This window comes from Mirounga angustirostris, unplaced genomic scaffold (assembly GCF_029215605.1).
Source record: "Mirounga angustirostris isolate CCGP_5_RB_7025 unplaced genomic scaffold, mMirAng1.0.hap1 SCAF_4, whole genome shotgun sequence".
Taxonomy (NCBI): domain Eukaryota; kingdom Metazoa; phylum Chordata; class Mammalia; order Carnivora; family Phocidae; genus Mirounga; species Mirounga angustirostris.
Genome location: NW_026991712.1, coordinates 111,929,906 through 111,942,094, shown reverse-complemented (window position 1 = coordinate 111,942,094; position 12,189 = coordinate 111,929,906). Strand labels below are relative to the sequence as shown.

The 12,189-nt window shown below is 34.6% G+C and overlaps 1 protein-coding gene across 5 annotated transcripts in view; it reads right to left on the bottom strand.

The window, feature by feature from the left end:
- The window catches only part of ARHGAP29 (Rho GTPase activating protein 29), a 62,336-nt gene that overhangs the window by 42,190 nt on the left and 7,957 nt on the right, over nucleotides 1-12,189 (bottom strand). For 4 of the 5 annotated variants that reach the window (XM_064588785.1, XM_064588787.1, XM_064588788.1 and 1 more), the window contains one exon: nucleotides 2,048-2,182. In XM_064588785.1, coding sequence (XP_064444855.1) covers nucleotides 2,048-2,182 — 135 coding nt within the window. Of the gene's footprint in view, nucleotides 1-289; nucleotides 415-2,047; nucleotides 2,188-12,189 lie in introns of those variants that run through there. The other variant, XM_064588789.1, reaches the window with a different exon arrangement.

Below are 12,189 nucleotides of genomic sequence, written 5' to 3'. Positions count from 1 at the left end.
CCTTGATTTTTCAGGTCACTGAATATTTTTCATTTTTAAACTCCCTTCGCTTAGATGGCCTCAACAGTAAGAGTGAGGAGGAAAGGTTTTATTTAAAAACAGGAACTTATACCAACGAAAAGACAATTTTTAAATTTTCTAGTCTCATGGAGTCTTACTGAAACAGAGTAAGTTTAGGAACAACAGAGTAATCTTTTAAATTTCACCCAAACCAAAAGTAAAATGGTAACAATAATCCCAAAGGTAAAGACAGTCATAGTGGGAGATAATATTCAAAAGATAGCTTTACCTCAAAGGAAAAAAGATCTCCAAGGCAGCTGAGAGGCCACTTTCTTCAAGTCTGTTTCTGGAATGTGGACACCAACTATACACAGGCACACTCCTTCCCCAGGACATCCTGACTGCACACAATAGCTACTGACAACAATTGAATGAACTGTGGTCGCTATTTCCAAGCATGGAAATTTTACTATCTATAGACGCAAATTTCCCTATCTAAGTTAAGTTAAATGGCACTTATAAACAGTCTATTTAAAAACAAATTTGGTTACTAAGCACATTTTTAAAAGTCACAACAAACTATTCATTTTTCCCATTTAAAGCCATCTACATGTGTTTCAATGCTTGAAATACAGAAAAAGAAAGAAACAAAGAAAAAGAACCACTCAGGTACAATAAATCTATGTCAAAAAGCAGGGGAAGTGGTTCTCAGGTATATGGACCGTATTTTATTGACAGGTTTTTATTTTCTCCTCCTGCCTCATCCCTTGACACTTGCCCTTTGCCTTCTCTAGATAGGAATGTGTTCACCAATTGCACCAAGTTCTTCACATCCAGATTTCTTACAAAAGTGCTCTATGTCACAGTCCCCAACCTCCACACATCCTAACCCAGGAAATGCCCACCCGACCTTTGAGACTCAGAACAGGTAATTCCCCTCCCCCCAAAATCCTTTCCTTTCCTTATTCAACCCATGGTGAGTCACTTTCTATAGTTACTTTGCTTGAATTCAGATTACTTATCAGTGACATTTAACACTGACAATCACTTCCTAGAACCTCACACTTTTTAAACTCCATGCCATCTTTCTCTAGACCATCTCCCTATTTCTTAGGTGTTTTTCAGGCTCCTCTATTTTCTCTTTGTCCCTGGGATCTCATACTCAGCCCACACTTACTCTGCATACTCTTGAGTTGGTGCCGTCCTCTTCCATTACCACCTACACACCAACAGCTCTCAAGTCCCCACCTTCAACTACAAACTTCACATTAATCCTCAACATTCCACCTGTCCTGTTTCATCAAACCAACATCCATCCCCTCTTCTGTAACAACCATATTCCACCTCTAGCACACTACTGCTTCTTAGATCAGACTGTCAGCCCACACCCAGCCCCTTATTTCTAATGATCTCCTAACTGAACCCCCTTGCCTCATTTGTCTCAAATACTCCCTTCACCCTCAATCCTTTTTATACACTGCAGTCCAGAATAATCGATTCTAATAAAATATTTTTGGTGGCAAATCATTTCATTAGACGATAAATCCCAATTCTTGGATCTTTAGCACATGTAATATACATATATGTGTGTGTGCATCCGTATATAATTTTATTTTTCTTTTTCACATTAAAAAAAAAGATCCCAATTAAGTTTTTTTCTCTGTTTGGCTCCCTCCTTTAAGCGGGGTCACTACAAATGGCCATTTTCCAGCAACAACTGTCCTTACAAAACAACTGACATTTAAACTTTTTGAGTTTTTTGAAAGAGTGCATGCTCTTTTGAAGTAGGTTTTAAATGTCAGTTGTTTAGTTTATTTCAGTTATTATTTTTAAACTGCTTCCTGCCAAATGCAGTTTTAATTTTTGAAAGGAAGAGAGTTTTAGGTGTGACTTAGTGGGAGTATCTACATATCGAAGTATACATAATTTTTATTGATATACATACCAATGCCATGTGGGGAGGTGGTACTATAGTCATTATGGACCAAAATGTATGACTTAGATGCTTTTTGCCCATACCAACCGACTTTTAATACATCTTTCTTACCTTTTACTTTTGCAGTAAGGATTTCTGCAGCATTTTGAAGATCAACAGAATTGAGGTTCTGATGTTTATTCATTACAGATTTCAAAACACGGAGAAGTTCATCGAGACGTATATGAATGACTTCTTCACAACAGTCTTAAAGAAAAAAGAAATTTATTTGTTTCCCAGACCAAGTTCCAGGAATGCAAACTATGAAAGACCATTTTGAGGCACGCTTCGAATAAACAGAAGCAGCGGCCCCACAATGTTTGCCTACTATATGTTCCCTTGTATTTTCACCACTGCAATTAGTATATTCAATTTATACAGCCCTCAAAAAATCTATAATCATTTTAAGTCAGTAAGGATTTCACAGTTATGGTCAATTTAGTCCTACCTTTTTCAGTTTTCCCAGTCTAAATACGCTGTCCAGATTGTGCCTGCCTTCCCGGTCCCTACCTGTCTATCCCCAGCCTGCTCCACTCATTTACACCAACTCTGGTCAGATGCCCGCAGACACGATTTTATAATCCCTGGAAATAAGGTGGTCGTATAATTTATCATCCAAACCAAAAAACTCTAAGCAAGTGAAAAGGGAAGTGCTATTCCTCCTGCCAGCACCAAGAGGCATATTCCTGGATCGCCATCCTAGGTATACAAAAAAGTATAATCATCCTAACTTTAAAACCCCTCAAGTAATCTTCAGAAGTCTGAAAAGACAACTGCTTTAAATGCAATACCCTGATGCAATTTTCCTTTCTGTAAGCTTACATACAGCACTAGTGTTTAATAATAGTTAAATAATAATAGTTAATAATAGTTAACATTTTTTATATGCTTCCTATGTGGTAGGTACTGTTAAAAGCACTTAAAAGCTATTATCTCATTAACTTTCACATCAATCTTATTAGGTAATTTTAAAATATCCACTGTGCAGATGAGAAAATTGAGGCACACCTAAGTTCACCAAGTTACTAAACCATGGGGCCAGAATTTGAACTCAGGGAGTATAATTCTAGAAGCCATGCTCTTAATGTTAGACTGCCTCCTCCTGAAATAGCTTAAAAAACAAACAAAAACCATTTTTTAAGTAGAGTGTCATCTTATACAATTAACTTTTTCAGAAATGTTGAAAAGATAACCATTAGAAATAGAAACTGTCCTTAGAATAAAAAAAAACAAAAATGAAAAACTCTACCATATCCTTCAAATATGCCATTCCTTAACTGTATTATCAAGGGGAAAAAAGGTGTAGGCAAGGTGGGGAGCTGGGTACATCAGGGCAAAGAGTATTCCAGGAAGAGGCAAAGAAGAATAGTTCAAGGAGTAATGGAAGCAGAGAGAATATAAGTGCTTTCAGGAGAAAATGTTACTCATTCATCCAACGAATTTTAATGACAGAAATATAGGAGAATAGGTGCTGGCTGAAGTAACCTTGGAAATGAGTTAAGTCTATAAAGACTAAAAAAAGCAAAGGAAATGCACATAAGTACTGTACTCTAGTTGATAAAGCATTTTCAATGAGGATTCAGGTTAACAATTTTGATGTTGCCATACATACATAAAGGAATTGGAAAACTGTGTAAATGGATGGTAGATGTTGGGAGCCAGGCATCTCACTGTTGGAGTAGAAATTTACAAATAAATGTAATGATTCATATTGCAGTAGATTAGAGTTGGACACTTCAGTAAGAATTCATGGTTAGCTTAATACAGACACAAGTGGTTACATATAGAAATATTTATAGATATGTGTATTTACACAGGTTCGTATACACACATATATTTCTTTGCTCTGTCCGCTGAAAGGGCCTAAAAGAAATGACACCCAGTAGGAACAAGCACAACTACCACCCTGAGCTTGGTTCCTACTATCATTCGCTAATAAAAGATATCAGGGCTCCTTAGACAAATGGATGATGCTAGGACTGGGACAGGAAACATGCAGGATGAGTTAGGCACATCTAGTAGAGCCAGAAAGTAAGAGCTTAGAAAAAACTGACCCTCCCACTGACTACGGTATGTCAAGGGTACACAGGAGCCAACTGAAAGAGCTCCTAATGGCCAAAGCTAGAACAATCTGAGCAACAAATAAAGTAGTACTGTATTATAACTCAAAGTATAAAGTAAATATCCATGAGTACATACTGACACAAATAAATGATTGAATAAATTAGTGAGTGGAGGAAAAGAGACAAATCTCCTGGATAGAAGAATGCCAAATAATTTATATAGATATTTTGTCCTCAGGAGGTGGAGCATGCATATAGTGACTTCCTTCCAAAGAGTATAGTAGAGAAAGTGGGACAGAATGAGTAACTTTAAACTAGAGAAACTTTATTATTAAGACAGGTGATCAAGGTTGACATTAATAGTGATAAATCATGTTTCTAGTAATTATTCTTGATATGACCCGTGATGAAAATGGTACTTTGCAGCTGTTCCTCCCAATATCCCAATCTAATGAGAAAAGCATCAGATAAATTCTAATCAGGATGCATCCTACAAAATACCTAACCAGTATTCCTTAAAACTGTCAGATCATCAAAAATGAGGGAAGTCTGAGAAACTATCACAACCAAGGAGGGCCTAAGGAGACATGAGAATTAAGTATAATATGATAGGATCCTAGAAGAGAAAAGGGACATTAGGAACAATTTATGGAAATAAGAATAAAACTATGGGCTTTAATCAATAATAATGTATCATTATCAAATACTGGTTCAGCAACTAACAGATGCACCATACTAATGTTAAGATGTTAATAAAGAAAAACCTGGTAAAAGAATATATAGGAACTCTGTCTTATCTTTTCAGTTTTTCTGTAAATCAAAAACTGTTCTAAAAATAAAGTCCATTTAAAAAATAAAATACAGATGGGCAAGAGATATTAGGAATATTATATACTTTTGGAATTTTCCCAGTAAATATATATTACTTTTATAATTAAAAAATTCATTTATAATTTTTCAAGTCCTAGGGAATATGTGATATGCAGTTTAAGGAATTATCTTAAATGATCACTATATCGTCTGTTTTAGAATTGTGGATGTTATTTCCCTCAGTAGGTTTACGTAGTTGAGACAATATGGCTTAGTGGTTGGTTAAAAGCATTATCTCTAGAACCAGATTGCCTGAATTTGAATTTCAGCTCCATGGTTTATAAACCTTGGGCAAGTTACTTAACCTCTGTGTGCCTCAGTTTCCTCACCTGTAAAAGGAAGATAATGGTAGCTACTTCATAGGATTGTTGGATTCAATGAGTTAAAACACATAATGTACTTGGAACAGTGGCCAAAACATAGTAAGCCCACCATAAATGTTTACAGCTATTTTTATTAGTTAATGCAATAGTAGAAATAGGTTAATAACATAGGTTAGGTCTGAAATGGAACCTAGTAGCTTTGAAATAAAAGAAACTTCTGGAAAATAATATAGCTTAAATAGTTGTAAAAATAACATAATTACATTTTTTCCCAGTTTTGCATTGCAAAGTCTATTGTTTTATATATACATACGTGTGAGTGTATATATATATACGTACACACATATATATACAGATAAAGCTAGTTAATGGTAATACTTCTGCCTACTTATCAAAACCAAGGCTGAATACCTAATACCATAAAGAGTTGTACTGTACTCTTTTTAAAACCTAACTTATGTTAGTCTTAAAAGAGAAAGGAAAGGCAGTTATCTCTATTCTATACTCCGATGTTTCACAATAAAATCTACAGATATAAATACACTTGGGGAATACTATAAGAATACTTTGCCTTATTTTAAGGTCTCAGGTCAAAGAGCTTGATTTTTGAGTGCCAACAACCATCAATATTCAAAATTAGTGTTGGGTAGCAAGAACTACAAAACCCTAATGGCTTAAGTGCCTAAATAAACCAAGGTAATAAATTCTGGTCTTCTCAGAGTCAAGGAAATTAAATATGTGGAATTAAATATATTTCAAAATTGTTAAATGTTTTTCAATTTTCTTAGTTTCAATTTCTAAAACAGTAAATAGTAACAGATACAGCCCACATAAACAAAAACCTTCAGGGTCCTCAGTAACTTTTAACAGTGTAAGAGATCTTGAAAACCCCTGCTATGGGATTCTTAAAAATCACAGCAAAACATCCCAGTAACTGTTAACATATTATGGTATAAAACATATAAATGTTTTACCAACTTGAAATTCTTTTTTTCCTACAAGGAAGCTTTTATAAACAGATATTGAAGTCGTTTCAAGTCAAAATACTAAAAAACAGTAACTGAGTTATTTAGTAATAAATTTCAGAACTATGTCAAATTACCCTATAAATAATTCCAATTTCCTTTGATTAAACACATTTCTGAAGCCTACAAATCAACAGAAATGAACATGACAACTATGTTTTAAAAATATTAATTACAAAGATTCATAAACTTCCCTGAATAGATGAATCAACTACTTGAACATCAGTATATTCTGATAATACTTCAAATGGAACTTTATGAATTAGCAGGCCCTTAATTATATTTTTAAGTGGTAAAGAAATGTTCTGTTTTTACCAAATGTCCTTTTCCACTATAATAGGCTAAAGCTACCTCAAATTATTTTTATGAAGCAAAAAGCCTCTTAAACTGAAAATACAACTTTTTTTTAAAAGGTTTAAGGAGTTTAAGCAGCACTTTTGCCAACACTAAATACTATTCCCACTCCACCCCGCCAAATAGTAGCAGCAATGAGCGAAGCCAATGAGTTAGTAACTGTTCTTCCCCAATACATAAGAAAGCTGTAAGTGGCTGATTGGTATCATAGAAAATAATAGATTCAGGGGTGCCTGGCTGGCTCAGTCAGTAGAGCATGGGACTCTTAATATCAGGGTTTTGAGTTCAAGCCCCACATTGGGCATGGACCCTACTTGTAAAAAAAGAATAGACTTAGATCAAGAAACCTGTGTTCCAATGCTTGATCTTCCACTTCCTTGAAATGACGTTGAAATATACAACTCGTAGTTTCTCTGATCTCAGATTAATCATTTGTAGAACAGAATTAGTAAGAACACCTGTTTTACTTTATGTTGTGAATGTCAAATAAATGAACAAAAACGAAACTGCTTTATAGACTTAATACATAAACAGCTATTATTTCTAGTAAATCTGTAAGCCACACTAAATACCTTTGACAGTAGATTTGTCTCACACAGAATTACAGTCAACAACAAAGACACTTACAGCAAAGTCTCACAATATTTTGGCTAATGAAAAAGAGATACGAAAGTTAAATTTCAGTTTCATCTTATATATAAAATCTAAATTAGTAAATTAATTGGAAATAAATCTATAATTAAGGATATATTTAATATAAAAATATAATAATTTATGCAATTACAATAATGTTCAGCCAAAATCTTAATACTAGTTACCTAGAAGAGTAAAACTCCTGTATCCCAACGTTTGCTTATTTATCTACCATCCCTGTAATATGGTAATCCGAATTTTAATTTATTGTTTCACTCATCTGTGCCGTTTATTTTCTGCTTCATTCAGCTTATCAAGTGAAAACAGATTAGCCAGCTCCACTTTTTGGTTCTCATGCATTAACACAATACCACAGTGTTTATACTGCAAACACTTCATGGAAATGCTTAAGTAAATAAATGAAAAAACCATGGTGTTTTCCTTGATTTTAAAAAACTGACAATTTTTAAAACCAGTCTTGTTAATTCAGCTTAACCTCTCTGGGAAAGCAATGAAAACAAGGAGGAAAATAAGTTTCAGAACTTATCACTAGGAAACTCCTTTTTTTTGCCATAATGCCTTCTGAATTTACAGGATAAAAGCAAAGTCTGAGCAGCAGCTTTCTTTATCCAGCCACTTGGGGACTGTAAAAATAATAATAGCTGACATTTTAAAACACTTATTCTAAGAGCTTTACATATATGAACTCTAATCTTCACAACATCCCAATAATGTAGGTGCTATTCTCTCCTTCCAACAGATGTAGAAACGGAGGCACTTGAGAAGTAACTTGCGCAAGGATACATACAACCATCAAGTGTCAGAATGAGGGTTCCCCCTTAGTTGTTCTAGCTCTAGAATTTGTGCTCCTAATCACTATGATATGTTAACATGATTAAATAAGTTATGGCTTAATGACAGGTACTCTGCAGTCTGATTTAACAGGCTTTAACCTCTAATCAAATATGCCAGTTACTATTATAAATGGTATTAAGTGATGTAAACCATTCCAGGAAAGTGCAAAAAAAAAAAAAAAAAGGCAGTCACCTAAGAGCTGGCACATATGTCATAAAGGAGCTACCTGTATTTCATACTTCATTCCTCAAAGATTCATTTCAAAGTCATAACCTATCAACATTTACCTGAACTTCTCCTAAGTGATATCCATTAGAAATCACTTCTGGAGAGGTTTACTTCTAAAAGAACATGGCAGAAGGACATATCTGAGACTAGCAACCTAAGCTTTCTAGTATTTCACAAAATTTCTGGCACAATATAGAGGATGAAAGTTAATTAATATTCATCAGTGGTAAAATTAACTCTATTGAAATTTGTCTGAAATAAATTTGCACATCCTCCCATATACTCGCCTGGGTAAAACTGAGTTAATCAACAAGACAGGATTTCAATTGAGACTTTGAAAATTTATGCAGAACTTCCCTCTCACAATAGAACATATTATTTAATGGCATTAAACTTATTTAACTTCTTCTATTCAAAAAAATTTGCTTTACAAAGTTAACCTCTTCTGACTATAGTTCTGCCAAATTTAGGACCTAGACAGAATTCATCAGAAGCTATCACTTATAAGATTCAGTTATGTTTTTACAAAATACGAAATAAAAGTGATAGACTCTTAAATCAGAAAGCTTTTTTTAAAATTAGAGAACTTTATCTGCAACTGATGATAAAGTTTTATCTTCCTTTCTAGCCTATTTAAAGAACAAAACAAAAACAAGGCACCATTGTCACAACAGTAAACTTTTATTAAATTCCAGTTTTAAAATAGTGTATTAGACAAACTACCAATTTTCCTTCAAATGTATTTTACAATAGCAATGGATACTTCCAAGCACTGAGGAGCAGAAAAATTAAGTAATTTGCACTATTCTTTCTAGCCCAGTTAAAAAGACTTGCACCTTTCAAATTCCCAGAAGCTGAGCCTCCTTGAATGGTGTTCTACCTGAAATGAGGAGGTATGTCGCAGAGTTTAACATTTATGAATCTGTTCTTTGGAATTAAGAAGACATTATTCCTCAGGGGGACAACCATAAACTTAAGTGGTATTTACACAGCACATAAGTTAACTGCTAGTGTTGTATTTAAACACAGAAAGTATATGTATAATAGAGCACCTTCAGCATTTTAAAATAAAATGTAAAATCTGGCCCTGTAATTATTCATAATGCATCTTAATGACACTGGATAGAAATCTAAAACCTCAAATTCCACATGTACTACTTATACAAGACTACAGGGCAACCTCCTCCTGGAAATAAAGAGCGGACAGAGAATCAACAAACACTCTCAGTTATTCTATCAAAGCATGAGTTTTCACAGTCCTCTGATGTCCCACATTAAACTCTCCATTTTTATTTGTAAATAAAAAGAGCAGAGACGAACTGCATACCTACCTTACCTGTTACCACAGAACTCTTTGGAAGACACTTATTTCTCTAATCAGTTCCTCAACAACTATGGCAACATGAGCTTCACATTCTCACTTTTCACAAATTTCACAAATACCCACATTTAAGAAAGTTACCATAAAACTCACATTAAAAAAATCCTATAGACTGATGGGAGGCAGGTGTCCTCTAAAATGTATTATATGGAGGGCCCCTGAGTGGGTCAGTTGGTTGAGTGATCAACTCTTGATTTCAGCTCAGGTCAGGATCTCAGGGTCATGAGATTGAGCCCCAGATGGGGCTCCACGCTCAACAGGAAGTCTGCTTAAGATTCTCTCTCACTCCCTTTCCATCTGCCCCGCCCCCTCGCCCGGCCTGCACATGCATGCTCTCTCCCCCTGTCACTCTAATATAAATAAATAAATCTTAAAAAAAATGCACTATATATTTGGAAAACAAATACTTAGCTGTCTTCTCCAGCTCTCAACTCTCAATATTCAAAACAACGTACAATCTCCAACTCCAATGAAATTCTGAATCACAGAATTATGAAATTGGTAGCAGCTCATTCTTAAATCATTAAATGACTAAGGCCATATGCCAAAACTAGTCAGCAGCAGAACAAGGCCAAGAACCTAGATAGTGTGATTCTCTTTTCAGAGCTTTCTGCCATCCATTACTACCAATTTCATCAATTTGTATAGCCTGGCTGGAAACTGATCTGCTGGTTCAAATCAAAGAATAGCATTAAAGCTCTCACTCCAAAGGCAACTTAAGGGCATTCTAAATAGACCCCAAGAGTTCCTATTTCTAAATAACATTTTCTTAAATTTGCTCCAGTAACAGCTTTTTCTAGGTTTCTTTTAATGCTATAGAAATAAAAAATATTTATAGCTCAAGAATTCATCTCAGTAGTCTTAAGATTGATTCTATGCCAGTACTGTCCAACAGAAATTTCTGCAATGATGTAAATATTTATTTCTTCACTTTCCAAAATGGTAGCCGCTAGCTACATACGGCTAATAGGCACGTGAAATATGGGTACTTCAACTGAAGAGCTGAATTTTTTATTTTAATTAAATTTAAATAGCCACATGTCTAGAGGTTACCATATTGGATAGTGCAGGTTTAGATGTTCCCCATTGAAGAACTGGCTGATGAAATAATGAAGACTTAGTAGTATTTTTTTATAGTACCTGCCATGTGAAGCAGTTGAGATAGCATGGAAAGAGCACACCATTCTGCATTTATGACCTCTGGATTCCAAATGAAACCACTCTATATCAGCAATAAGAGGTTGATGAAATCACACAATCTAAGTTACACCTACAACTCATCTGTGAAATGGGGCTAAAAGTACCTGTCTTTGTGGGGACTCTTTGATTAAATGCTGTCTGTATGTAAAAATACTCTATAAAATGCAAAGCACCATATATAATTACATATCATTTTTTTTCTTTTTTTTTTTTTTAAGATTTTATTTATTTATTTGACAGAGAGAGACAGAGCTAGAGAGGGAACACAAGCAGGGGGAGAGGAAGAAGCAGGCTTCCCGAGGAGCAGGGAACCCAATGCGGGGCTTGATCCCAGGACTCTGGGATCATGACCTGAGCCGAAGGCAGATGCTTAACAACTGTGCCACCCAGGCGCCCCAATGACGAATCATTTCTATAACAAGTTCAAGGAAAGGAAAATGTGGCTCTTAACCAATCATAAACATATTAATCTAAGCCTAGCCTCAAAAATATGACTGAACACCTGAAGCAACAGTCGACTGATTTTGCACATCATTGCCTCATGAAAGGTAACGTATATAAAGAAAATGTTATTCAGATTATACCAAAAGGTGATTTAACGGTATACCTACATTCTTTACTTTTAAAAGCTAACTTTTTTAGCTTTTTAACAGCCAACAGACATGGTAATGAACAATGCCAAAAATCTGGCATCCTTCCTCTTAAGGAAGCAAAAGACAAAATATTGGCAAGGCCACTGACAAGGTTCCCTCACTCCAAAAGAAAAACAGTGAAACAGCTTTTATTTGTCTAGCCAGTTTATGAGTAGAGTGGTAGTAAAGAACAGCAGAAGTGCAGGGAAAGTTCTCAATACCCAGAAGACAAAAGCATGGCCTATGTCTAGTCTATAGGAACATATATAACAATACCATCTCAAGTTAACTACATAATTTTAAACTTTTTACCTGCTTTCCTGAAGATTATATCTCGTGTGATTCTTGTAATAATTTTATTAAGGGATAGTTTAATACTCTAACAAGCTGAAAATCATGATCAAATTTGAACACAAGCATATTATTATATAGCATAATTATTATTTATAATGAGGTTAATTTATATGTTTATACATACTCCCTATATTAAAATTTCCAGATTTTAATAACAATGATCCAAAGACAGAAAACAAATTTTTGTTAAATCCAAGATTTTGAGATAGCATACATATATCCTTTTAACTCTGATTAAAGAACCAAACATCCAAAGGTAAATAATGAAAATTCTCTGCCCATGGCTTACTAATGAG